At 40.7% G+C, this 27,933-nt stretch overlaps 1 protein-coding gene across 2 annotated transcripts in view; it reads left to right on the top strand.

Annotated features, from left to right (window-relative positions):
• The window catches only part of grik4 (glutamate receptor, ionotropic, kainate 4), a 510,448-nt gene that overhangs the window by 272,398 nt on the left and 210,117 nt on the right, over window positions 1–27,933 (top strand). For both annotated transcript variants that reach the window (XM_072692120.1, XM_072692119.1), the window contains exons 5-6: window positions 9,390–9,554; window positions 25,293–25,390. In XM_072692120.1, the coding sequence (XP_072548221.1) occupies window positions 9,390–9,554; window positions 25,293–25,390 (263 nt within the window). The remainder of the gene's footprint in view (window positions 1–9,389; window positions 9,555–25,292; window positions 25,391–27,933) is intronic.

Genomic DNA, 27,933 nt, shown 5'->3' with positions numbered 1-27,933 from the left:
TGTTGTTGCAAACTGCAGATAATACTCCTAAACATACCTGACATACCTCCCATAAGCCAGTCATCTGGTGCATGGCTGTTACCCACTGCACCTCGCTATTCGTGCCTCGGCACGCACCACCGCTCACCATTGATTCCCCTAAAAGGGTCAGTGGCCGATCCGTGTTAGCAAGATTGAATGCATGCCTCCCATGCAACACAGCCAGCTGCAGCACCTTTAAAAAATGCCTTTTGTCTCACAGCGCACCCCCTCAATGCTCCCTCCCCCCTTTAATTCTCTCCAGTCACGGGATTTTGCTCAGCTCTGGCAATCCCAGTGTGTTGGTTTGATGTCTACATTTGCACTGTTGGATTGGCAATGGGAGCACTAGCCCGGGACTCAGCGGAGGGCCAATGTTTCCATTTGGCGCTCTTTGTTGCGAGCTCGGGAGGGGGGGTGGAGGCTGGGAAAATTGCCCAGCTCCAGCTTTCCCCTCCCGTGCTGGAGAAACAGAAAGCAATTTGCCCAGGGCTGCTGGAGAGGTGCGGAGGAGGAGGAGGCGGAGAGCCTTTTACAGACAGGCCAAGGTGGACAGACATGTCCACAAGAACGAGGCGGCCTTGCAAGTCCCTTTAGTGGTCAGGGTTATTGCTTACCTTGTCGCGCTTGTTCATTGCGATGCAAGTGCGTCAATAGAAGGGCAATTAAACATTGACCCTGGAAACTATGGTGGGGAAATTTCTGACTGATGGCAAAGTCTTTAATGAATAGGGCACTTGTCCAGATATGACGGTACCCTAAGTGATATCGCCTCTTTAAGATGCTGCTTTAATTATCCCCTTCTGAATTAAGTTCATGGGGGAGACAGAAATCTATGTTTTCCCCTGCTAAGTACATTAGCCTTCATTTAACTTCTGTATATTGTAATTTAATTACTTTCTCCCAAAAGCATATTAAAGATGCTAGATGTGGCTAGCTGCTCTAATTGCTCCGCAAAGATTAAGTATGTTCACTCTAACTTCCAGCACTACGGCAAACTGTAATTTATTACCCTTAAATAAACCTCGGGATACTTATGGCCGTCGTTAATGGTCTCAACTTTATCTTGCTCTTTTATTCAGCGAAAAAAGGTGAAGCTGTTTGATTTAAGTCGCTTGCCTGGAGGTGTTCTGGAGGTAACGCTAGGCTGACCCATTTACGTAATAGCGTCCTTTTTCACACTTAGATTATAGGCTTCCCTGGTCTTTGTAATTTTGCTCACAGTATGTGCAGTTTGCAGTGCATTAGGTGAACTCTGCACTGGAATTTCATGGTTTAAGCTAAAAACCAAAACAAGCTTTCAAAAGCAAGGAATGCTGTAACCACGCTCCAGGTCCACAGGGAACCCTGTAACCACGTTCCAGGCCCACAGGGTCCTTCATCTTTCCACGTTGTTAATCTACTCCAGCTCCACACCTGCCTGAGCCAGGTAAACAGGAGCTGGAGAATGCAGTCCACTTGGCTCAGGTGTGAAGGCAGCTGGAATAAAACTGGCTGTGGATTTGGATCCTCTGCTGATACCTCATTTGAGTGCACCTCTGGAAATGAGTATGATTGTATTGCTCTCTTAGAAAAAGGATTCTATATAGTACTGAAAAGGGGTCCTTTTTTGGAACAACAGTGGAACCCTTTTAGAAATTCTTGCACCTATTTTAAAAAGGGTCTTTACAAATTGTCCTTGTATCTCCTTGCCATCCTCACTTTTTGATGTAAATTGAATCCCTGTGTTTGAACTTTATGATGAATGGATCAATAGAAATGCTCCGAAATTATGAAGTTGAGTATACTCCACAATATAGTATATATATATAGTATAAAATATATATCCACAATGCATACAATGGTTACAATGGGCACCATTACCCCCCAATCCAATATGAATCAAAAAGGGAGGAGCTACTCACATCTGGAACAATTATTTGAAAAAAATAAAAATAATAAATAGCAGCTGGAGTACGTATGTTAAATAAGCAACACTTCAACACTTCCTGTAAAACATGAGGTAGTACTAATCTGCCAAACTCACATTATTAAAATAGTATTTATCTTATAGTAATAGTGTGTAGTACTCAGTTGGGACACTTTGGGATGCAGTTGGGATACTTTGACTATTGAAAGGTATGTTTTTTTTCCTTCTTCTTTGAAGTTGCCATTTTGATACAAGGTTTTTGCATGACAGCAATGACATACAAGATAAAATGCCATCATAGACAAAACCCCTTTAACCAGGCATTCACATTCTGGTTGTGAAAAATGCCTGTGTTCAGTGTTGAAGGTTCTATATTTAAACATTTCTTTAACCAAATAAGCCTTAGAGAAACCCAATTCTTTCCAGTGAGGTTTTTCAGAGGTAATGGGAAATAACCATGATGTTCCCAGACCTATTTCAACTACTGTCACATTCAGATTAGTTTTGCCTGTTGAGGTACTGTACTGTACTGTAGTTACATTTTAGTGATTAAATATGTGATTTTAATTTAGGATGAATCTGCAATGTCCACAGTTTTACATGACTGGCAAGTAGTAATTTTCACATATGGAAAGTCTTATGGAATAGCAGTTCAATAAGAATTGGATTTGCATTGATGTTTCCTAATAACAAAGGCTGGTCACCTTCCCCAAGACTAGTCATTAAATTAGTACCAGTTGAATTAACCACTAATTAGGAAATGAATTGATTAAGTTTTGAGATCTGGTTTGTTAAACCACATTCAAATCTGTATAAAACACTTAAGTCTATTACTTTCAATTTGATCATAAATAGTTTTCTTTTTAATGCATTATCTGAAAAGAAAGGATTCCATTCCATTTTTAGTTTTAGTATCATGGTTAACTACATTATTTTTACATTATTTTGTACTACAGTACTACATTAGACTCAACATGTTAATAAACTAATGGAAATTAATTAACCTACTCTCAGCCAGTTTTATGGTGTCAAAATTAACAAAACAATCTGATTTGGTAAAAGTTAGCAACAGATAATCAATAATAGATACAGAATAAATAGAATAAAATAGTTGGTAAATACAAAGTATTTATCTTCTTATCTGCTTTGTCCTGGTCAGGTTCATGGTGAGAATTGTTGGGTGCAATATCAAGGTAACAGCTGCACCAATAACCTGTATTTACTGTCAAAAAAGAGCTGGCAATGAAAAATAATAAAAAACAAGCAAAAAAAAAACCCCAAAGTTTTAAAAGAAGTGTAAAAATATCACAGGCCATGACAGTGCTTGACATAAACTCCAAGGATATACCGAGTCGATGACTTTAACTCTCAACTCATAAATGAGCAGCAGTATTTTCTCTCTTCAGTTCATATCTGGGTTGTAATTTGATTGTCTGAGCCATTCAAAGCAAAACACTTGATACTGAATGACTGTATGAATGCACTCTGAAATCCTCAAGAAGGTCAAGTTCCACAGACCAGAACCAGCTCTGTCTTCATAATACTACTGCGTTTGTGTGTGTGTGTGTTGTAGTAGGTATTTTCATTTTTAAAGCTTTTGGAAAGATGGTTGTTTTTATTTTGATGACAGTTAAGGAGTGTATTTGTTCCCAGTCAGCATTTCAGGAATAGCTCTCATTAATTGTAATGATCCTGCAGGAGATCAACAATGACAAAAATGACAAGGTGTACTGTGTTCCTGTGTATGCTAAGCGATATGACAGTGTTTAATTACTTCAGCGTTTGGGACGTGATAACAGTAATGTTACCGTTTGCTGTGCAAGAGCTGTCTAAACAGTCACTACACTGAACCTTGCGGCAAGTGCATTGTCTTCACATATCGAACTTCTGATAGTATCAGAAATTCTCTACATATTCAGGTTATTTCTTCCATTGTCTTGCTTCTTCATCCAGCGTGTTTGTGGTTAACCCCTACTAACACTCCAACGCTATCACACACTAAGGTGTATTATTCAGTAACTACAGGGACTTCTGTACAAACTGATGGGGCTATTCTCTGGTAATAGAAGTTTGTAATAACGCTGGTGGTGGACCAGTCTTTGTTAAGTCCTCTTGCTAAAATATTTAGGTGTTTGTTGCTGAGCCATGAGTTTTGAACTTCCATGCAAGGCTCCCAATGGTGTCTCTACTAGTGTCCAAGGTCTTGGATATACCCAGTACCCTTTTGGTGGAAATCAATTCAGTTCAATTCACATTTATTTATGTAGCGCGTTTCACAACAAATGTAGTCACAAAGCAGCTTCACAGAGATCTGAGTCTGAGCCTTTGTTGAGCAAGCCAAGGACAACAGTGGCAAGGAAAAACTCCCTCAGATCAAGAGGAAGAAACCTTGAGAGGAACCAAGATTCAGAAGAAGGATACCCATCCTCCTATGGGTGACACCAGATAGCACAAAAAATGACAGAACATCAAGAATAAGGTATGCTTAAGGTATGCTTGCTATGAAAGCGGGGTGGCAGGCAAATATCATGTTTTAGAACTACACCAAAGTCAGGTTTAGAAATGCTGACTAAATTCTCTGTCTCAACACCCAGGGTCAAAACTGAGTCTAATGTATGGTTGTATCTGTGAATTGGCCTTATACATTTTGAGTGAACCCCAAAGCTTAATGCTAACCATACACTAGAAGACTTGAAAAGACTCTGAAATACTTTTAAAAGTCACATCTAAAGACAGTCTGCCATTACATGCGCTGTCCGCATCAGATTCAAATCCCTGATGTTGGAATGGACCAGCCCCGTCATACTTGATGGCAGTGGTCAAAAGCCAATCAGTACCAAGAGCCCTTCGAGCTTCAAGTATGACTCTGCTTGACCCGTCATCCCTTAATATCCACAGAAGACAAGCGTCCAGACTTTTTTTTCTGTCCTTGCACTGCAGTGGTGGAATGAAATTCCCCTGGGTGTCCGAAAGGCAGAGTCGCTTCGCTGTCTTCAAAAACAGGCTGAAGAGTACCTGGGCGAAGTGTGGTATCGAGTATTGTGGTCTCCATACTGACTTTTGTGTTTAGTGTGTCTAAGGAATCTTTGGATCCTAGTCTATACAAACTAGCTAAGGGTATAAGCATATTTGTAAGTCGCTCTGGCTAACAGCATCTGCTAAATGCCTTTTAATGTACAGTGTATGACAAAAGTGACTACACCCCTCACATTTCTGCAGATATTTAAGTATATCTTTTCATGGGACAACACTGACAAAAGGACACTTTGACACAATGAAAAGTAGTCTGTGTGCAGCTTATATAACAGTGTAAACTTATTCTTCCCTCAAAATAACTCAATATACAGCTATTAATGTCTAAACCACCAACAACAAAAGTGAGTACGCCCCTTAGTGAAAGTTCCTGAAGTGTCAATATTTTGTGTGGCCACCATTATTTTGCTCTTTATTCTGCTCTTTTAAAACACTGGATGATCTTGGCCACTGTGCTGCAGCTCAGTTTCAGGGTGTTGGCACTTATCTTGTAGCCTTGGCCATCTTCATGTAGCACAACAATTCATCCTTTAAGATCCTCAGAGAGTTCTTTGCCATGAGGTGCCATGTTAGAACTTTCAGTGACCAGTATGAGAGAGTGCGAGAGCTGTACTACAAAACTGAACACACCTGCTCCCTATGCACACCTAAGATCTAGTAACACTAACGAGTCACATGACATTTTGGAGGGAAAATGACAAGCAGTGCTCAATTTGGACATTTAGGGGTGTAGTCTCTTAGGGGTGTAGTCACTTTTGTTGCCAGTGGTTTAGACATTAATGGCTGTATATTGAGTAATTTTGAGGGAAGAATAAATGTACTGTTATATAAGCTGCACACAGACTACTTTTTTATTGTGTCAAAGTGCCATTTTGTCATTGCCGTTTTGTCCCATGAAAAGATATACTTAAATATCTGCAGAAATGTGAGGGGTGTACTCATTTTTGTGATACACTATAAATGTAATCATACTCACAGATGATTTTGCCTGAGATATGAGACTGAGAATCTTGCAGAGTCACTATTTACAACTAGATTTTATTTGAGACCATTTCCCATCATGCTCCTGATGGATTTTGCAAGAGGAGAAACTGTTGGAGCAGAAACAGAAGCAGTTTTTGGCCACAGCTGCAATTGTGTGTGCAGTAGTTTGTTGGAAAAAAAAAAAGAATGTGGACACAGCCCTGGTTAAATGAAAGTGGACAGCGGAGCTTACCTATTAGTTATTCACAATCTCTACGTCACAGTGTGATGAGCCAAGTCTGAAAGCTTGAACATTGTTGATTGTATCGGAACGACAAGACCGTTTGAGTTAAAACAGATATCCCGACCTCCTTGCACCAAATGATTGAGATGACGGGAGAGCACTACAACCTTCGGAAATTCGGACATTGGAAATTTGTCTGCAACAGTAAAATCACTTAGTGTAAGACTGGCATTAGGTGAACAAGGTAGCAACACACCTTAAACACATCCCTGGGTGGTGTTTATGAAAACACATCATAGCTGAAGCCTAATAAGGGTTGTTATTGAGTTTCCAATAGGTTAGTCAGGTCTGAACCCACCTTCAGGTGAAACAGACTAGAAGTAAGCTATGAAACCAGCAATAATACATAGGGGTTGAATAATTGTGACATAGCTGTATGAATGAAATATCCTGCTACTCTAAAATACTACATAACTCATTACATAAATCATTCAGCTGAGGAAATCTTTAAGTAATATAAACCCTTTCTTTCCGTTACGATCTGATTGCAAGTGTACCTTTGTCTCTCGCTGCTGCTCTTGTGTTGACAGGATAGTCGAGAAAATAAGTTGCATTACTGAAACAGATGCACATATCTTAAATATTAATGCTCATGTTGTATCATCATGCATGACAGACTACATTGTCGGCAGAACTATGTAAAATTATAGCAGTCAATGTCAACAAATGATCTCTTAAAGACTGGAGGATTTTTACATATTCTACTTTGCTGGCATTTTATAAAAGCACCACGCCTCAAGGCATTTTTACCACAGCTAAATGAGCATTAGGCACTTTACCAACCCCGGATTAGTTAGTAAGCTGATCACCATATTCTGGTGGTAAAGCACTTACAACTTCATTCACACGCCTAGCTCTGTTGGACTATGAAGTGATTGTGCTGCTGGATATTACAAACGTAACATAGCAACCTGTATTACACAGATCCTGATCAGTCCTGTCATTTATGCAGCGCTCCGTCTCACACTGAACACTTGTAACAGAACCACTTCAGGCAGATCTTCCACACCAATCAAATGACTGCATCCACAACGAAATCATTACGAGCTCTGATGAGCCACAGCTCTTTCTGCAGCGATGTTATCACTCCATAATGTGAATAATGTGCCGTTTGACGGCATGAGAAAGAGGTAGGTAGCGCACAGACGTGCTGCTGGTTTGCCAAACTGTCAAAGAGTAGCCAGCCTGGAACTGCATGGGCAGTGTGAGCGGCTTGTTATTGTTCTGCTGCCTCAGAAACAGGCTAAATTACTAATGGATTACTCATAAATACCATAAGGTCGCAATAAGTGCTGTGGCTAATGCCAGTCGCTTATGCTTTACATCATCACTGCATTATCTGCAGAACAGCAAGAGGGAGACAAGCGAAAAAATCTGTAGCGCGGCATAACGGTATGTTGATAGACTGGACTGAAACAAACAGTGCCAACAGCAGGATTTTGAATGACATGCATTACCTTTAGTGGCAGCGCAGATTTGGTTTTGAGAGAAGTCTGCTCGGAATCAAAAGCAGCGCTGAGGAAATCACTTTGTCTAGACACCGTGCCGGATTGTGTCAGCTTTTTATTACATGATGTCAATGGTTCGATATAAAGCTCGCTCTTTCGGAGTGCTGTATGAAAGAAAGATTGTGCTTCAGCCATTGAAATAATATCAGAAGCCATCACCTCCGCTCATGTGTGGAATAAACATTTCAGTGATAATTCTGTTTCCCTGCACGGTGCTATTTGCTGCTGCGGAGAGATTTATCATGGTGTTAGGAGAGAAGATAGAGATATATAGATATGGATATGGATATGTATATATACACACGTGCTCATAGCTGCTGGAATGGTAACATGCCAGTCATACATGAATCGCAAGAAATGAGATGCTGTAATAAGAAGATAAATATGGAAAATTCCCACCAGTGCCTATGTGCCATACACACATGGTCTGTAACAAAGCTGTGTCTGTGTCGTGTGTATCTGCTACAGCCATGAAACACTTGAACAGTAATAAACTGCAGTAGGTAGTTTAGTGTAGGAGCTCACTTTATAAATTGGCATCTAATAAAAATCCACAATTAACCAAATGGGACATATAGTCTTCCGATAATCTCTGAAATGCAGCATCAGTTCATCTGTGTGTAATCTACACTGTTTGTGTATAGACTCCTTCATTTGTTTCTCTCATTGCACAGTATTGCCATCGACTTGTCCTTGTGTCTTGAGCGCTATATCCTATTTTGCCTTTTTTTAACTTTGACCCTTTTGTTCTTTTCTCTTTGTCCTTTAGTTTGTTCCTTTTTGCTCTGGTTGCCAGTTTCCATTGAGCTCCGGTTTTGACCCTTGCTTGTTTTGACTTCTCATGTATTGGTTGCTGCTTTCTGCAGTTTTGACATGGCCTGGCTTATGTTCTACTCTTTTGGATTCTTCTGTTATTATTAAAACAGTTTAGTCATTTTACGTTTGCGAGCAAGACTTCCAACATTACATTCACATGCCATTGATGTTGAGTCTGGAAGTAAATACAAATTCAGAATTCTGTATAAATAAAGGTTCTTCAAATGGTTCTTTGAGCAGTGCCATAGAAAACCATTTTTGGTTCCTTAAAAAACCCTTAAAGAACCATGTAATAGAGTTTAATAGAGTATACAGTGGTATAGAACCTCTACATCAAGTGAAGGCATTTAAAGGGTCCCTCACATTCACACATCTCTATTACAAGGGTGGTTCTATGGAACCAAAGGTGGCTCTTCTGTGGCATTGCCCAGAGAGTGTACACTTTAAAGAGTGTACAGTGTGCACTGTTACTGTTTATAGTTATCAGTATTGGCTTCAAGAAGGCGTGAATTATTGGTTTGCGTTATCGGCTCGGAAATCTATATCACTGCATCCCTGTTAATGATTAGGCCTGTGCTCTCCAGATCAGCAGACTACAGGCTGTGTGACAGTGAGTGTGTAGAAAGGAGAAGCTCGCTCATATTTGCCCACATCTCTGCACCATGTTAAGATATTTTTATGACTTGTTGAAGGCTGTTTGAGTTTCGGCTGTCATTATGGTTCTTCTGGCCTCAGCGTGTTGTACAAGAGACACATGACATGACTCTCTCTCTCTCTCTTTCTCTCTCTCTCTCTCTCTCTCTCTCCCTCTCTGTCTCTCTCTCTCTCTCTCTGTCAGCTGCCATCCTCGATGATCCAATGGAGTGCAGCCGGGGGGAGCGGTTGGCCATCACTCTGGCGAAGGACAGCATCAACCGCTCCAGCAACCGCTCCACCACGGGCAAGCTGGAGGTGGACATCTTTGAGCTGCTGAGGGACAGCGAATATGAGACAGGAGAGACTAGTAAGTAGCAGCCAGGATCACAAACAGTAGAGCCTGGCCTCTGCAAATCAGACAAATGTGATTCCTAATGTCGATTTTATGCACATTGATACAAATCAGGAACTGAACACTGAAACACTGAAAACCAGTCATCCTAGCCAGACATAAGATTTTATATAGTTAAAATGTAAACACACTCCAGGCTGTTTTTGGAAGTCCAAGGGAGCATAATCACCCTCCTTCTCTTTCTGGTAAGAAGCACTGCCCTCTCTTTCTCTCCCATCACTCGCACAGTGCTAGCCAACACCAGTTCTCCCCTAAGCCTGTTGAGCTGTCCAATCGTGTTGCATTAGCCGCATTCAGTGGCACTTCATATGGCTAAGAGGAAGAGAGTACCAGACCTTACCCTCCCAGCTTGGTATTTATTTATTTATTTATGTTTTCGTGGGAAAGTGGGAGGCCAAGCCTGTTGGTGGAATTAGGAATGATTAAATTCCCCCATTCTAGCCCTATACAATTTGCGACACTGTGCCTTTAAAACTGATATATGTACATGAGCTCTGTTCTGTTTGGCTATTCTGCATTGGGCCTCATTCAAAAAGCCAAGTCAGCTGAAGCACTCCCTCTAACTGAGCAGAGGTGCTAAACTGCTGTGAGATATATAGACACATATCGGCTCTATTTCCGTGCTCATAGTGCAGCTGCACAAATAAGGCATAATATCACACTCAGATATGTTCCTGATATTTCTGTTATCGGCGGCACAGGCTGTAACTTGACACAGAGCAGAGCAGCGCAGCTGTAAACAAGCGGAGTCCCAGTGAATATACATTGTAGCATAACAGCAAAAAACAAAACACAGGAAAAAAAACAGCATTTTATTAAATAATATGTCTCTATTGAACAAAAAAAGTTCTGTACAAATCTACTCTGGATGAACATAAAGAAAACAAGGCGTATAGCAGTTTTCGACTTGGCTCAGCCAGTTAGATTTTAGTTTTTAATAGACGTTCCATTGAATTTGTAATGTTTTGCGGCTAATGAATCACAGAAGCACGCTGTGAGTAATTGGACACGTTTATAAGTCTGCGCTTGAAGTCAGAAAAATAGCAGAAAATACTGCTCTTGCATTTGTTATTCAAGCAGTTCTACCAGAGAGAAGACTCTGGAGACATGAGGGCAGTAAAACCAAAATTTAATCTTGACAGTTAATGAGATGGGTAGATTAGAACTGTTGCTTGTCTTTGGCATAGGCCCTGTTGTTAGCCCAGGTCTCTGAACTTAGATGCTAACCCCCGGGCAGCCGTCTGGACCAAACTGGTAGGGGGTGGGGAGGAAGGAGGGAGATACGTGGCGTTACTTCTAAAAGCAGCAAAAAACACAGTGGAATTAAAGATTTTTAACACAAGTGGATGCGGGTGATTGGCTGAGAAAAGTTAATGCTGCCTTAGAGTCTCCTGGTAGAACTTTCGCTAGAGCATTCAGGTCTAAGAAGGCAGTAGCATTTGCAAATGCATTGTTGAACCAAATCGTGTTGAAAATACCCACAAATACAGTAGCCCTGTATGTAAATGCATTTTTCATTCATGACAGTCCTAGCTTTTATTATCTAATCAGCCAATTGTGTGGTAGCAGTCCAGTTCATAAAATCAATCAGATACAGGCCAGCAGCAACTACCTGAATGGGAAAAGACGTGATCTTGGGGATTCTGAGCATGGCAAGATTTTTGATGGGCTGGTTTGAGTATTTTTTTTTTATCTAGAACTGGGATTTTCAACAAAGAAAAACAGTGAGTGGCAGTTCTGTAGATGGAAACACCTTGTTGATGAAAGAGGTTAAGAGAGAATGGCCGGACTGGTTCAAGCTGACAGAAATGCTGTGTTAACTCAGATAACCACTCTCCAATTGAGGTGAGCAGAAAAGCATCTCTGAATGCACAACATGTCCAAACCTGAGGCGATTGGGCTACAAGACCATGTCGGGTCCCACTTCTGTTAGCCAAGAACAGAAGCCTAAGGCTGCATTGGGCTCAGGCTTACCACAACTGGACAGTTGAAGACTGGGGAAAGGTAGCCTGGTCTGAAGAATCTTGATTTCTCCTAAAGCATTGCTTAGATGGTAGGGTCAGAATTTGGCACCACGAACAGCTAAATCCATGAAACCAACCTGCCTTGGTCAGCAGTCCAGGCCTGTTAATACCCACCGGTCATCACTTGAATGCCACATCCTATAGTACTGTTGCTGAATACATGCATCCCTTCATGACCGTAACCAACCCATCTTCTAATGGCTACTTTCAGCACAATGCTGCACTTTGTCACAAAGCAAAAGTCGCCACCAACTGGTTTCATGAACATCTCGAAGAGTTCAGTGTTCTTCAGTGACCTTCCCAGTCCCTGGATCTGATGGATGCTAAATGTACCGTTCAGACCCTAATACAATTAAAACCACCTACCGTTCTCTCAGTTACCACCAAATAAGTTAGCCGTCTGAGTCATGCCTCGTTCCCCTGCACCTCTTTAATTTTCCAGGAAAATGTGATACTAAAACTCTGATCAGATCACGAAAAAAGGCTCTTACATAATGGCAACTGAATGTGTAGTAAACAGTGTACTCACAGCAGCTGAAAATAGAAAGCAGTGTCATCTTTTGATGCCTCTGGAGTCAGTGTGTACGTGGACCCGACTCTCAGGGCCTGTTTTGTTGCCTTGGTTACTGCTAGCCCTTTCTGAGACTTGCAGCTTCTACAGACACACATTAACACGGTTAAAAAGGTGCTTTTTATTAGTTCCTTGGGCTTAATGAGATGAACAGGGATTTAATTATTTGGTGCCATTTGTTGCTACAAGTCGGCTTGAAATTTAGTGCCATTGTTAGCTTGTATCTTTCCGAATAGTGATTTCTTTTTACCACTTAACAGGAAAACTACAAATATGCCACATTCCTTTTCCATATACTCTTAAAAAAAATCTCTGTGCTTATTGTTGTTGTTTTGCTGTGTGATTTAATCAGAATTATGTAACCGCATAATGAATCACAAACTATCTGATCAAATTTAGTTGGTTATCTTGGTGATCTTGGGGGTAGGGTCATGTTTACAGTCTTTAAAAAAGTGTTCTTCCAAAGTTTTTATTAAAGGAACACACATATGCAGTTGTGATTGGGAGTTTACATATACTTCTCATCATAATGGACATGAATGTCATGGCAATATTGGGCTTTCAGTGATTTCCTTGAACTGTTCTTGTCCTGGTGCAGAATGAGTGATAACATACATATTTGATATTCACAAGTTTCACATTTTCAGAGGTGATCTGAAACCAACAGGGTTACAGTTATACAAATAGGGCCAATAATATACAACCAGCGCACCTCATATTTTAATATGTAATATTTGAATTGTCCCTCATCAATTGTCCCTGAGCTTCTAGCAGTATTCAGGTTGGATAGTTGTCCACTCTTCTTGGCAGAATTGGTTGGTTGAGTTCAATTCAATTTGACGGTTTATTGGAAAAGATCCCGGCTTTTAAGCACAGTCCACATAGTTGAGGTCAGGACCTTCCAAAAGCCTAATGTTAGCCTGCTGTACCCATTCCACGACCACCTCCGATGTGTGTTTGGGGTCATTGTTCTGTTAGAACATTCAATTGTGTCTAAGTTTCAACCATCCAGCTAATAGTTTGAGAATATGCTGAGGTAGTAGCATTGCTGAAGTAACAGTCTAGATGGGTGTATTTATGTATTTAACCTTGTATGGATCATTTTGACCTTGTGTCGATTTCAGAAAATCCTCAGAAATATTTCTTTTTTTTCTATTAAAGATGTTCAAGACTTTCTATGGCTGTAGTGTACATGGTCAGCACCATAAGGCTGAAGTCAGGGTTCACAGGGTTTGACAATAGGGTTGTGGGCTATTCTTGGGCTCGCCAAGCAGTCTCTCCTGGGCCCCCAAGCAATACCCTTAACTCACTCTGCTCCAGGCATCGCAGTTGAGTCTGTCCACCGGTTCGGGCATGTGTGCCTGCTGTCCACTCTGTGTGTGTTTGCTCACTAGTGTGTATGTATGTGTTTACTGCACGGATGTGTTAAAGGCTGAAGTCAAATTCCATTTGTGTACTCAAATTGCCAGTCTGATTTAAGGTGGACCGGAATCATGAATCTTGAGGTTCAAGCTCAGGAGAAATTGAATAGGCAATGTAAAAAATAAGAATTATTAATAAATGAAAATAGTTCATGTAAATGGATGTCTGAGTTAATAGCTGTCTAGACTAGCAAGTGAGTGTAAATTTCAACCATCCATAGACAACATTTCCACCTGTGTTCTGTGTGATCCTCCAGAATTAAAATACCTAAATGCATAGTCTGATATCGCTGTGATTTATCAAAATGATCAAAACCCATTCTTTTAAACATCCATAACAATATGATTCCCATATGATTACTAAATCTTTGCTGGTGGTTTGGCTGTTATAGCTTTCTAACGTAATCCTCAGAGCTGTCAGTCAACCTGTTCCATCACTAAGAGGCCCTAACACACATAATGCTTCTATATAGATGTGGAAATCACCGAAAGTAGGGGGGTAAACAAAGATAGAATGGCTCACTCAGACAGAGACATCAAACCTGAAAGAAACTCATTGCATTCAATGAGCAGAGACAGCGGTGGAATCAGGACAAGAATGAGCTCTCATTTACAGCAATCAGAGCTGTTGAAGCTGATGGCGATTAAGAACCCAGAGCCTCCACTGCCATTCATTCAGCCATAGAAAGACCAACCTGTATCCCTCCTTCTCCCACACTCTGTCTCTTTCTATCTCCCTTTCTTTCTTATTTGCTCTCTTATTTCACTCTGACTCACTGGTGCTCGCTCTACTTTTCTCTACCCATCTCGTTCCCCTCTGTCTTTCACTCCATCTCTCCCGCTCTGTACGGCCACGTGTTGTGTAGCTCAGTGCTATAATGGCTTGCGGCAGCATGAATTGGAAAAGAAATGGATCGGTGCCACACCCAAGCAGAGAGAAATGCCAGCGCTACCTGTCCTCCCAGACATAACTCTTCATACTCCTTGTACAGCTGTGTGTGTTTTCATGCTTTTTCAGGGCAAAAATGACCTGTAGTAGGGACAAAAGAGGTTAGCCTACCTAAACGTCTTACCTAAACCTACCTAAACCTCCATGCCTTCATGCCTGACCCAAAAGCACAATCTTTTCCAAGCTCCAATCTTCTCAAACCAGAAGTTTTGATGAAACAAAACTGGAACTCTTTGGGCATATGGATCAGAGGAAGGAGGAAGGAAAAATAAAGCATGTCTGGAGGAGTAAAAATAAAGCATACACTAAAATTAACATCCTGTCTACTGTGAATGGTGGCTTGGTGATGCTCTAGAGCTGCTTTGCTTCCTCTGGCACTGGAAACCTGCAGCATGTACAGGGCAAGATGGACTCAGTAAAGTATCAGGAAATCCTAGGAGAAAACGTCTGGCCTTTTGTGAGGAAGCTGAAGCTTGGGCGTCATTGGACCTTTCAACAGGACATTCATCCCAAGCATATCTCAATGGCTCTGGAGTGTCTGTCATAGTTGCCTGACTTGAACCCCATAGAAAATATTTGGTGGGATTTGACGAAGGCGGTTGCCGCATGCAAACCCAGGAACCCAGTGAACTAGAGGCCATTGCCCATTCAGAATGGGCTAAAACTCTTCAGGACTGCTGCCAGAAGCTGGTGTCTGCCCATCCACTGACTATAAGTCATATCTGCACTCTCTCTAGATCTCAGTCCAGTTCAACACCTATTGGAAACGATGGACCAATGTACTTAGAAAGTTCTCTCCACCTCTATCAGAACACCGTTTGAAGGAATATCTTTTGAAATATTGGCGTTCTGCCCTCCAGTTCAGTTCCAGGGACCTGTTGAGAATCTATGCCAAGGCACATCAGTGCTGTTCTTGTGACTCAAGGTGACATTATTAATACACATTTTAGTTTTTTGTCCTTTAATATGTATTTCGCTGTAAAGGTAGCCTGTCAGTGCTGTGACTGGCTACATATAAGAGTCTCCACTGAAAAAGAGACATCAACCTGGCACAAGCGTGAGGTTGGGATATTTATATTATACTCACAGGATACACCAGGCTACATCATCTCTGTGATATTGCTTTCCTTGGCAATGAACTTAAAAAAATACAGAAAGTCAGTGACAAAATCTGCACAGAGCCAACCAGGGCTTTTATAAATGAGATAATGGTCTCTACCATTATGGCCCAGTTAAATAAGCTCTCATAAGCTTGAGAAGTTAATGGAGCTGGCTTGGATACATTTCAGACCAGGCGTATATATCAAAATGTGTGAAGCCTGGTCTCGAGGGGAATTCTGCAGGAGTTTCTGTCCATTCATTCCTTTTTTTGAAGCTCCATAATGGTGAAGAACAGCATGCTGTGGCGATATTGTATTCTCCTTTCGTCTTCAAGTACGTGGAAGGCTATGTTGTGTGTATTTGGCAAAACAGCACTCTGACGCTCCTTGTAAATTGTAATATTTGTAAATAGAAAAAGAATAGAACCTTGGGGTTCACTTCAATCGTAACTGTACAAATTTTATGAGATCTTATCATCTGAGAAAATTGAAGGTTTTAACATTGCAAAAGGAATCTAACTCTAGACAAAATGTCTGTCAGCATCCAACCAAACCACCTGAACCAAGTGGAATGAGTGGCTGAGTGGCAGTCCAGTCATCACTGGACTGGTCTGGTCTATTGAGAAAGTGTAAAACATGACTCTGCCAGCATGGCATTCCTCCCAGAGTCCTGTGGCGGCTTCCATTGTATTGTACTAAATGCCAGTCAACAACTACCTCAGGAGATGGCTGGGCCTACCCAGGAGCCCGAGCTGTATCTTACTCTGTGCAAGTAACAAACAGCAGCAGCCTCTAAACTCCTTGAACCTAGAGTCTAAAGTGACAAGAGCTTGAGAGGATTTGCAGCATAGAGTCCACTGTAGTTGAGATGAGGACTAGAAGGGAGTAGAAAACAATAGGGACTGTTCTGTGGGTAGAATTGAGGCTCTGTCACAAAAAACGTTGGTGGGATTGGTGGCTCAGGTTAGAGCACTTCTCACATTTACGTTACCAAAGGGAAAGGAGAAGCCATGGTTGATCCAGGAAGAAAAAGCAGTGATACAACAGGGACGATTTTGCAGGATGCTAGCGATGAAGCAACAGAGCACCTGGACCAGATGCACTTAAAAGGAACATGACAACATGGGCTGACTTATGGAAAGCTAAGCCTCATAGGATCACATTCTTCATCCAGGCTGTATGTCCTAACCTTTCAGACCTTCACGCATGGGGCAGGGTAGAGCTTGGAGTCCTGGGGTGTATGCTAAACTGCTGTGCACCAACACAGCAAAAGCACCAAGAGAGAATATTACCAAGATTGCACATCTAATCCCTGAAGGTTATCTCTTAAGTCCATGACCTATAGAAAAACATCTCTGCAAAGCAATGGTAGCTATTGCGTGACCTTCAGCAACAACTGAATTGATAAAGCTGGAGCTAACAGCCTCTTTGGAAAGACTGTTTGGATAAGGCATTTGAAAGAATGCTTGCTAAGTGACTGCCAGCTAGACGAATGCTTGCCAATAGAGGTTGGATGTCAGGGCTTTGCTGCCTAGTCTCAGTCCAGAACGTTTAACAAGTTGGGCATCATAGGAGTGGAACATCAACAATAAAGTGTTAATAACAGCGAAGTTATCACTGAAGAACATCAAGGCTGTAGTTTCATTTACAAGCAAAACCAACCCCAGTGATGATATATCGGTAATATTAGCACTGGAGCACACCTTAGGCAGACCACACTGGACAGTAGTTACAGGAGAACTATGGATAGGTCAGCAAGTGATAGCAATGGAGAGGCTAAAAATGCTAACAATACTCTAGCACTACACAGCCCTGTTCAATTTTACCCACCCTGTCTATCTTGAGAAGTTGAACATTTTGAACATTGAGTTCAAACCTTATTTATACAGTATTTCCATTTTATTTTTATATTAATGTCTATCTTTATTTAAATAGTCAGGACCATAAGTATTTGGACAATTACACTATTTTTGTAAATGTGCTTTACTTCAATTGATCTGAACTGAAGCAATCAAAATATGTTGGAAGTGTAGACTTTCAGCTTTAATTCAAACTGTTATTACAGCAATTGCAGCCATTTTTTTAATCTTTGCTTTTTTACAAGCTCAAAATTAACTCTGCAGATTTTCTTTAGTTCTTGGATGCAATTTTTTTCTAAATTCTTCTAAATTCCATGGACATCACCAAATGCTAAAAAACTTTCCTCCCTTGAAACGCCAAGCCTTTAGTTTAGCAGCTGCCTTCAGTTGCTGCTTGTTTGTTGGGTCTTTCTGCCTTCTGGTTCGTCTTCAGTAGGTAAAATTCATGCTCATTTGGGTTGAAATCAGTTGATTTAACTGGGCCATATAAGAACATTCCCTTCACTGTGTGTTTTGGGTCATTATTCATCTGTACTGTGAAGCACCATCCTATCGGTTTTACAGTATTGGACTGAATCTGAGCACTATGTATAGCTGTACACCCTTGATAATTCATTCTGCTACATCCATCAAATGTCAAATGATCAGCAAACACCAATTATACACTTCCACTGGCAGCCATACATACTTACACCCTTGCAGTGCCACCATGTTTGACAGATGTTGTGAAATGCTTTACAGTGAGGAAAATAAGTATTTGAACACCCTGCGACTTTGCAAGTTCTCCCACTTAGAAATCATGGAGGGGTCTGAAATTTTCATCTTAGGTGCATGTCCACTGTGAGAGATATAATCTAAAATAAAACATTCGGAAATCACAATGTATGATTTTTTAATAATTTATTTGTGTGTTACTGCTGCAAATAAGTATTTGAACACCTGTGAAAATCAATGTTAATATTTGGTACAGTAGCCTTTGTTTGCTATTACAGAGGTCAAACGTTTCCTGTAGTTTTTCACCAGGTTAGCATACACTGCAGCAGGGATTTTGGCCCATTCCTCCACACAGATCTTCTCCAGATCAGCCAGGTTTCTGGGCTGTCGCTGAGAAACACAGAGTTTGAGCTCCCTCCAAAGCTTTTCTATAGGGTTTAGGTCTGGAGACTGGCTAGGCCATAAGTGCTTCTTATGGAGTCACTCCATGGTTATCCTGGCTGTGTGCTTTGGGTCATTGTCATGTTGAAAGACCCAGCCATGACCCATCGTCAGTGCTCTAACTGAGGGAAGGAGGTTGTTCCCCAAAATCTCGCAATACATGGCCCCGGTTGTTCTCTCCTTAATACAGTGCAGTTGTCCTGTCCCATGTGCAGAAAAACACCCCCAAACCATGATGCTTCCACCCCCATGCTTCACAGTAGGGATGGTGTTTTTGGGATGGTACTCATCATTCTTCGTCCTCCAAACACGGCGAGTGGAATTAAGACTAAGAAGACTAAGACTAAGAATAATAAGTGGAGTGGAGGTGAACTTTTTAGGGGCGGACTAACAGGTCTTTGAGGGCCAGAATTTTTGCTGATTGGCAGGTGTTCAAATACTTATTTGCAGCAGTAACACAAAAATAAATTATTAAAAAATCATACATTGTGATTTCCGGATTTTTTTTTTTTAGATTATGTCTCTCACAGTGGACATGCACCTAAGATGAAAATTTCAGACCCCTCCATGATTTCTAAGTGGGAGAACTTGCAAAGTCGCAGGGTGTTCAAATACTTTTCCTCACTGTATATCATAAACCCCGTATTTCCCTTTTCAGACTTAGTTAAGTTAATCCCGCTTTCATCTATCCAAAGAATCTTGTTCTAAACCTGGACATGTTTTTTTTTTTTTTTGATGGTTTATATCAGTCTGATACTGCAGATAAAAGTAAACCCTCTGTATTTGTGTTCATGAATGTGTCTCCTGATTGTAGACTTTGACACTAATATGCCTACCTCGTCAAAAAGTGTTCATGACTTGACTAGATGTGACAGGGTTTTTCTTCATCAGGCAGAGAATTCTGCAATCACCTACTTTAATTGTATTCCTTGGTCTTCAAGTGTTCTTGGTGCTGTTGAGTTCACCAGAGCATTTCTTCTTTTCAATCACATTTTGATTGCTTCATTTTATATCCATCAAGGTGGTGTACAGAGGCACAATTGCAAAAGATGCATCGCTGTCCAAATACTGACCTGACTGTGTATAATGTACACTGATCAGCCATAACGTTAACCCTTTTAAAAGCCTACAGCCCATCGGCAGGCCAAAAGTGTTATCACAAACTTCTATTAGCAAAGAATAGCCGCACCAGTTTACACCTTAGTGTGTAATAAGCCCTGCAGAGTCCCCCTTGTTACGCCACAACAGATCTGACCTTTCGAGGCGTGGACTCCAGAGGACCTCTAAAGGCATTCGGTGGTATCTTGAACCAGGACGCTTGCAGCAGACCCTTTGCTGTCAAGTCCTTTCAGTTGTGAGTTGGGGCCTTTATGGATCGCATCAGTAAGCCTTAGGTGCCCAAGACCCTGTCGCTAGTCCAGCAGTTCTCTTTTCTTGGACTTGCCTGATGTTTTTGGTTTTGGAGATAGCTCTCTGACCCAGGCCGTCTAACCATCACAATCTGTCTCTCGTTAAGGTGGCTCAGATTCTAATGCTTGTCCACATCGCATTTTTCCACATCGCTTTGAACACATTACCTTTAAGAAGTGACTGTTCACTTCTCACTGCCTAATATATCGCACCCCTTGACAGATGCCACTTGCACTTCACCTGTCACTTGCAGTGGATTATATCTGATGTACTAATGTTATGGCTAATCAGTGTATATTCCCAGTCATTTTTTTCTTACTGTATTTTTTGCACTTATTTTTACTGCATGCTTTCTGTTACCATATTCAGGGGAAGTGCTTGTCTATTCTCATCATGCATGTACAGCTTCAGCTGCACTTTAGAATAATACAAGATGAAAAATGTCTTGTTGTTGTTGTTGTTGTTGCTGCTGTGGTTCATTCCAAGTGTAGCTGTTGAGTCCACCATGCCAGTATGTCTTTACTGAGTATGCTTGTGGATTACCCGTAATAAGTGAGATGAGTTACTCAGGCCTGTGTGAAGCCATCAAATGGAAAACAAAAGTGACATATCTGCAAGCTTGTGCTGTATAATTGCAGCAGCATCTGCTGAGTGGAAGTGATTTGAGAGGACGTCCTGCTGACTGAACTGAACCGCACACACTCTTTAAGTAGAAGCACTTGCTTGCCAACACAAAAAGCCAGTAACCGGTGATTGGCCTGTGGTTGACAGGTTATCCAATTACGTTACTGTGGATATGCTGCAAATATGTGTTCCGCTAATGTGACACTCACTGCAGGTGTGTTTTAGACCCCATTTACACCTAGTCATTCCATGCGATTCGAGAATTCTATCCAGATAGGGATTATACAGGAGTAAACCCACCACAGACTCCTTGAAATCAGATTCGGACTTGAGTCGCACAAACCGTCAAATGAAAAAGTGGTGCGAGATGCATTTCAGCCAGATCGTAGGGCCTCTGTTCTCCAGTTTGCAGTTTCTGATAGGAGTAGTCTGCTTCACCAGCCTCTTCGCCACTTTAGTTAACCTCTACTTCGCCTCATTGTTAATCACCTGTTGCTACAGGGTTGATCACAGGGTTGTAGGTTCTACACCCGCATCTGCGAAGCTGCCACTGTTAGAACACTGGGTCACATATTTAAACCTTTTAGGTTTGCATTTCAAAGAACCTTCCTTTGATGTATAGGTTTTTTAATCCCTCATGTTAACATAATGTACGCAAAACAGCATGTGATCAGTGCTGTTTGCACAGCGGCTGTCTACAACACATGCACAGTGCTTTATTACAAACATGGTTCTTTGTGGAACCAAAATATGGTTCTTCTGTGGCATGGCTTAAAGAACTCTTTACCTTCTTTATTTCAAAGAAATACTATAAGAGTTAATAGTAAGAACATATTTGAACTGTGATGTGCAGTAGACATAAGCATACATGGCTTAGCTTGGATGTAAGATTCTAGAAAAACAGAGCTTTAATTGATATAGAACGTTTACGCAATGTGAAGGTTTTCAGAAGGTTCTTCAAAACTGGCACGTCTCATTTACAAAATCAGTTCTTCAAAGCACCGTCTACTCAAAGGCTCTTTAGGGAACGGAGTGTTTTATCCCCAGAGAACCCTTGGTGGTTCCATTTGGCACCTTTCTTGTTAAGAGTGATAAGTGAGAAAAGCACATGTGGGTTAAAACACATGATTATTGGAGTGTGAAGTGTGTGTGACGTTCGTGTAAACGGGGTGCTGAATGGGCTGCTGTGACCGTGTGAAGCTGCGAGGTCTGGCTCAGTGGAGTGTCGTTGCTGTACAGTGAGATAAGGCAGTGGTGTGTGTGAGTGTGTGTTCTGGCTGGGTGTTTGGTTATGGTGGGATCGCTGGTACACCAGTAGGAGAGAGAGAGGAGTGGAGAGCGCTCTTTCACTGCTGATTAAAGGATTATTTATTAATCATTTGATTCACTGCTCTTCTAATTTCCTGTCTTAGACTGTGTGAATTCATACTGTGCTCTGCTGCCTTCACACACTCTTTCAACTCTCTCTCTCTCTCTCTCTTTCACTTCAACTCACTCACTTTCTCACTCACTTTTCTTCTTCTATTTCTCTCTTGTGCTCTCTCTCTCTCTCTCTCTCACTTTTTCTATTTCTCTCATGTTTCTCTCTCTTGCTCTCTCTCACACTTTTTCTTTTTCTATATCTTTCTATTTGTTTCTCTCTCTCTCTCACCCACACACACACTCACCTTTTCTGTTTCTCACATGCTTTCTCTCTCTCACTCACTCTCACACTTTCTTTTTCTATTTATTTCATTCTGTCTCGCTCTCTCTTTTTCTACCTCTCATGCTTTCTCTCTCTTGTTATCTCACTTTCTTTTTCCATTTGTTTCTCGCTCTCACACACACTCACTTTTTCTATTTCTCGCATGCTTTCTCTCTCTCTCTCTCTCTCTCTCTCTCTCTCTCTCTTTCTGACTTTTTCTTTTTTCCACTTTGCTCTCTCATGCTTTCTTACTCTCTCTCTTTTTTATTTCTCTCTCATTTTCTCTTCTTCTCTCTCTTACTCTCTCTCACTTTCTCTTTTTCTATTGCTCTCTCATTTTCTCTCCATCCTCCATTCTCTCTTTTTTCCCTTTCTTCTCTTTTCTCTCTCTCTCTCTCTCTCTCTCTCTCTCTCTCTCTCTCTCTCTCTCTCTCTCACTCTCTCTTTCTCTCTCTCTCTCTCTCTCTCTCTCTCTCTCTCTCTCTCTTAATCTTTCATTGTCTCTCCTTCCCTCATTCCCGCTTTCCCTCCCCACCCCACCCCCTCTTGTCCCCAACTCAGAACCCTCCCTCGCTGACACACACATTCTGACACTCAGCTGAGCTTAATTAAAAAAGGGGGGGATTATAAGCCGACCTGAAATGATGTTCAGTTCCAGTGCTGAGGAGATTAGAGGTGAGCTTGTGTGCAGGAAGGAGAAACAGGCGTTCTGTTTCCCCTCCTCTTCTCTCCTCCGGACTGCGAGCGCAACTGTGGGACACGCTTCTTTTTTACGGGTCAGTTAGCGCTCCAGCGCAGTGTGTGCTGTGGGGATGCGAGTGTGCCTGTGTGCCTGTGTGCCAGTGAGACAACAGCCTAATAAATGTGTCTGCACTGATGGATTGGGATGCTGTGTAAAATCTGCTGCTTCTATATTTGGACTCATTTGGGTGTTTTTTTGGAGTGTTGTTGAATATCTGAGTGTGGCCTGATAATGAGTCACACACACACACACATACACACACACACACACACTTACACTCTCCACTGCCCAGTATCAGACTAGTAGGCTGTAACATATCTAACAACAGTCTAACAACTCATCCAGGATTGATGTTATTATGCTTTGCGATGTACAATTATTTTGTTATCTGATTTATCTGATCCTTCTTCTTCCGTATCCTTATTTTTCTGCCGGAGCTTCACCTCGTAACTTATCCCGCAGTTTTCCAAATAAAGTACTAAATAAGTTTGTTCTGATTATGTCAAACCAGTCATGATACCATAACAACCACTTAGCAATACTATAGTAACCACCTAGCAACCACCTGGGATACCATAACAACTATTTAGCAACTCTTTAGCAATCTCTTAGAATACCATAGTAACTACCTTACAATACCCTAGAAACCACCTGGAATAACATAGCCACCACTTAGGAACACCATACCAACAACCCTGCGACACCATATCAACCATTTGGCAACACCGTAGTAAACACCTAGCAACTACTTAGCAACAATGTAGCAACCAGCTAGCAACACTATAAAACCACCTGGAATACCTTAGCAACAACAGCCTAGCAACTGCTTTGCAATCATTTATTCAGCGTTTCTAGTTGTACTAGTGGTAGTTTAACTGTACACACAAGAAGAGATATTTAGGGATGCTGTATGTTGGATATGTCATGTTGTTGGATATGTGTTTCTTCCTGTAAGTGAACAGAGTCAGCTGTTTGAGGAGGCTTTTGATTGTCCTACTGTTGTCTATTATCTGCAGTGAAAATGTTTATTTTTTTAATGAAGAAATAAACTATTTAAGGAACCAAAAGAAAACAAAAGTTTGTAATCTAACATGAAACTAAGTGGTGTGTGCAGTTGCTCTATATTGGTTCATGTTTGCAAGCTCCCTGTAACTGTACCAGTAAGTAGCTACTGTGAGAAATGTAGAGTCAGAGCAACTTAATAATAAATAAATAATAATTAAGTAACTGATTGCAGAGCATCAAATCAATCGTTTATTGATTTAACTCAACTTAGTTTAGTCAGAAGTTCTCTTAACTCACATTACTCACTGTAGTTCACACTGCTTCTCAGTTTGGTTCACAATACATAATAAGTTGAGCCTCTAGAACATTAGTAAAAGAGCTGCAGCTAAAAAAAAAAAAAAGGGATTTTTAGTCTGTGTTCCTGTCCCTCAGTTGGTATTCTGACAATTCCCCTCTGCAGGTAGGTTTTGATTTGAGCTTATGATGTCCTGCCACTTGGCAAGCAGGCAGTTAGATAGTTGTGCCACTATATAGTTGCAAAGCTCTGTAGATATCTTTACCCTAGAAAGAACAGTAATGTATATTTACCCAGAACTGTAAACTAGGGTGGCCCTACGGTCTAACTGCCTGCTCATCAACTGTAAGGAGATCAGAGGTTCAAATCCCTGCAAGAGCTCAGCACTCCATTGTCAAAAGCCTCCCAGTGTGGAGATGTCATGTGATAGGGGGAGTCCTAATCTGCAGATGGGGATAAACAATAAACTAATTGTGTGGGTGGAGCCACAGGTTAAGCAATTTCAGCTCCAGCTCATTTACTAATGTTTTCAAGGCTTAACTTAAAATGTATTGTTGACCAAACTAAGATGCAGAACTTGCAATTGAGAGCCAGTGAAGATTATAATCAGTGAAGCTGTCCATGCCATACTCCATGCCGCATCTTGCAGACGAACCAGGTACACGTTTAAATGGATAAAAGGGTTAAGATACTGTGTAGCTAAAACATGCATGGCTGGAGTTTCAGTATCTGAAAAGAAAGAGTGGTGCTGTGCCATCTTCACTGATGAAGATCTGGGCTTGTGTTCATGCTGCCAGATCGTGGAGTCTGTGCTGAAGTGTGTGACTGCTGCTCTTTCTGCTGCTTACTGACAGTGTGCCAGATCATGTCTAAGGGGGTGGTGGCGGTCCTCGGCCCTTCTGCCAGCCCGGCATCCAACTCCATCATCAGCAATATCTGCGGAGAGAAAGAGGTGAGTGCTGGCTCTTTTCCTCTCCTCTATTGTGGCACTGTAGCCCAGACCACATTACCCAACAATCATTCGTATCATTACCATCATTACTGCAAAGCACCAAGCTGCGGCCTGAAGCCTTCCAAATCCCCAAATCTGGGACAAGCAGTAAAATTGCATGCATAAACTATAATAGCCATCTGATACATGTAAGATTGATGTGAAAATGATACTTCATGTCTGGCTGTACTGTCTTTTTGTGTTTAAATGCCTTCTTTAAGCCTCAAAACCGCAGTAAAAAACAATCTAATTAACACATAGAGTCACTGCAGAAGCCTAGTTACTGTTGTTTTGCTGTATTATTAAAATGTTATTCAATAAATACATAACTAATTGCATGATTGCACAGCATCTGAACTTTTCACCATTTGTTTGACTTTATTTTGTGCAGAAACTCTTATGATCATCTATGGTTTTGTCTGATTTCTGGCTAATAATGTGTTAATGCTACATGCATGAATACTGGAGACATTGCACTACAGGATTACAGCAGTAAAGCCAATGTCCATACACACATATTAACTTTAGCCTGACACATAAAGAGCAAACACTGTAACAAGATTAATTAGGACATTGTTGTTGAACATCTTGGGCACTCACTCAAAAGCAACCGCACTGCAATAGCGGTCAGTAATTTGATGGTTTCTATAGTTAAACTGCCTATGCTATATTTTTTCCTTATTTTTCCTATTTTTATACACTGATACATGATGGTTTCTTGTATTTTAACACAACTTTAACCAGGCAAAACAACATCTGAGCATACATAGAGTTCTTTGAGTTATAATTAGGGACTTATTAGGGAATTATTTTGCCACCCTGATTCAATCCAAGTCTCCCAATGCTGAGTATCAGCTCATACTCAGCCAGGTATGTATAAGCATTAGCCTTACCCTCCACTTGGTTCTGAGTGTGCTCTTCAGTGCTGGTTTAAAAAAAGAAAGGTGAGCGGTTCTCCCACTGGTTAAACAGAGCATTTTAGCAGTAGTTTTGTAAAGGTTCAGATATAATGGTGCTTGTGGTTTCCGTGTTCCACTGCAAAACAGCTCCACGCTGCAGACTCTCCTATTTATTCTTTTAGTTACCTTTTAAGAATGTCTGCACTGCAGCTGGCTGGGCAATAATGTCCATTAATGGTGCCTTGGGTGCACCAGATGACACCCCGAACACAGTGGTTAAAGCAACATTAACTGAATCGCATTGGGAAATCACTAGTTGTAAAGGGTCTATATAGAACAATTGCCTGTACTTTGAAATAACATCTTTTTTAAGGTTGTATATCTGACAATAATCAAAGGTACACTTTTCTTAACAACAGTGGGACTCTTTTTTGTGCTACATAGGGCCCTGTTTTGTTTTAAAGGTTTCTTTAAAGGAGCATCTAAAATACCTTTTCTTATATTTTAATAACCATTTAACCAGTCAAAGAACCTTTAAAGCATTCAAATGATTTTGAGTTGTTCTGGTTCTACATAGAACCATAGCCTTTACCAAAGAACGTTTTAAGAACATTGGAAAAAATAGTATTATTGACATTAAGTTACTCTTAGTACAAAGTAAGTACTAAGTACACTCCTAATAAAAAACACCCTACATTGAACTGATATACTAAACATGTCTTTAAAAACCATGTACATTAGATTTTTCATCATATAGAACAACCATTAAACAACTAGGCAAACAACCATTTATTTATTCAAATTGCTTTTTAAGTTGCTGAGGTTCTATAGAGAATCATTGACTTTGCAAACAAACTTTTGAATAACTTAATTTTTAAGGCAGAATATCTCTGAATAAAACTATTAATTCTGTTGCATGAATCCTATGAATATGGAAACCCTTGCTGGTGCTATATAGAACCGTTTTTGTAGAAGCATCTACATGAAGGCTTTCATCATAGACAAAAAAACTAAATTTAACCAGGCAAAGAAATATTTTAGCAGTACAATTTTCCATGGTAGTACAAAACCATCCTTTTACTAAAGAACCATAGAAGAAGTGTGTGAATAGTATTTAGAGCGTAGGACTTTGGATTATACATTAAAATGAGATTTTAATCCATTAAACCCATTTAATCCAATTAAGTCGTTGAGCTAATTTTAGTGTGAAGAGCAGAAATGCCACAGAACGTTGTTTGGGATGATATTGTCTGTAGTACCTTAGACGTCTAATGTTAGAACATCTGAAAGAACTTTTTAAAAACAAATTATATTTTTATTCAGAATTTAGCTGGATATTGATGAAATTGTTTTGGTGAAAATCAGTGGTAGTAGTGACTTGAAGAAATGCTCACTGTTCGCCCACATGGTGTGTTTCAAATCTTCAGATTGTGCTCAGGCAAGCACAGAGAGCCAAAAGAAAATTTAACATTTCAGACATGGATTTTAATGGGTTTAACTCTTTGAATTATGGGCTTATTTTTGAGTTTTAATTTTAAGGTCTATTATTCACTATCAATTATTCAGTGACTGCTATAATTTATTCTGATAGAATTTGTAACTGCT

This window comes from Salminus brasiliensis, chromosome 11 (genome assembly GCF_030463535.1).
Source record: "Salminus brasiliensis chromosome 11, fSalBra1.hap2, whole genome shotgun sequence".
Lineage (NCBI taxonomy): Eukaryota > Metazoa > Chordata > Actinopteri > Characiformes > Bryconidae > Salminus > Salminus brasiliensis.
The sequence above is the reverse complement of the archived record's forward strand: the minus strand, read 5'-3'. Positions and strand labels throughout refer to the sequence as shown.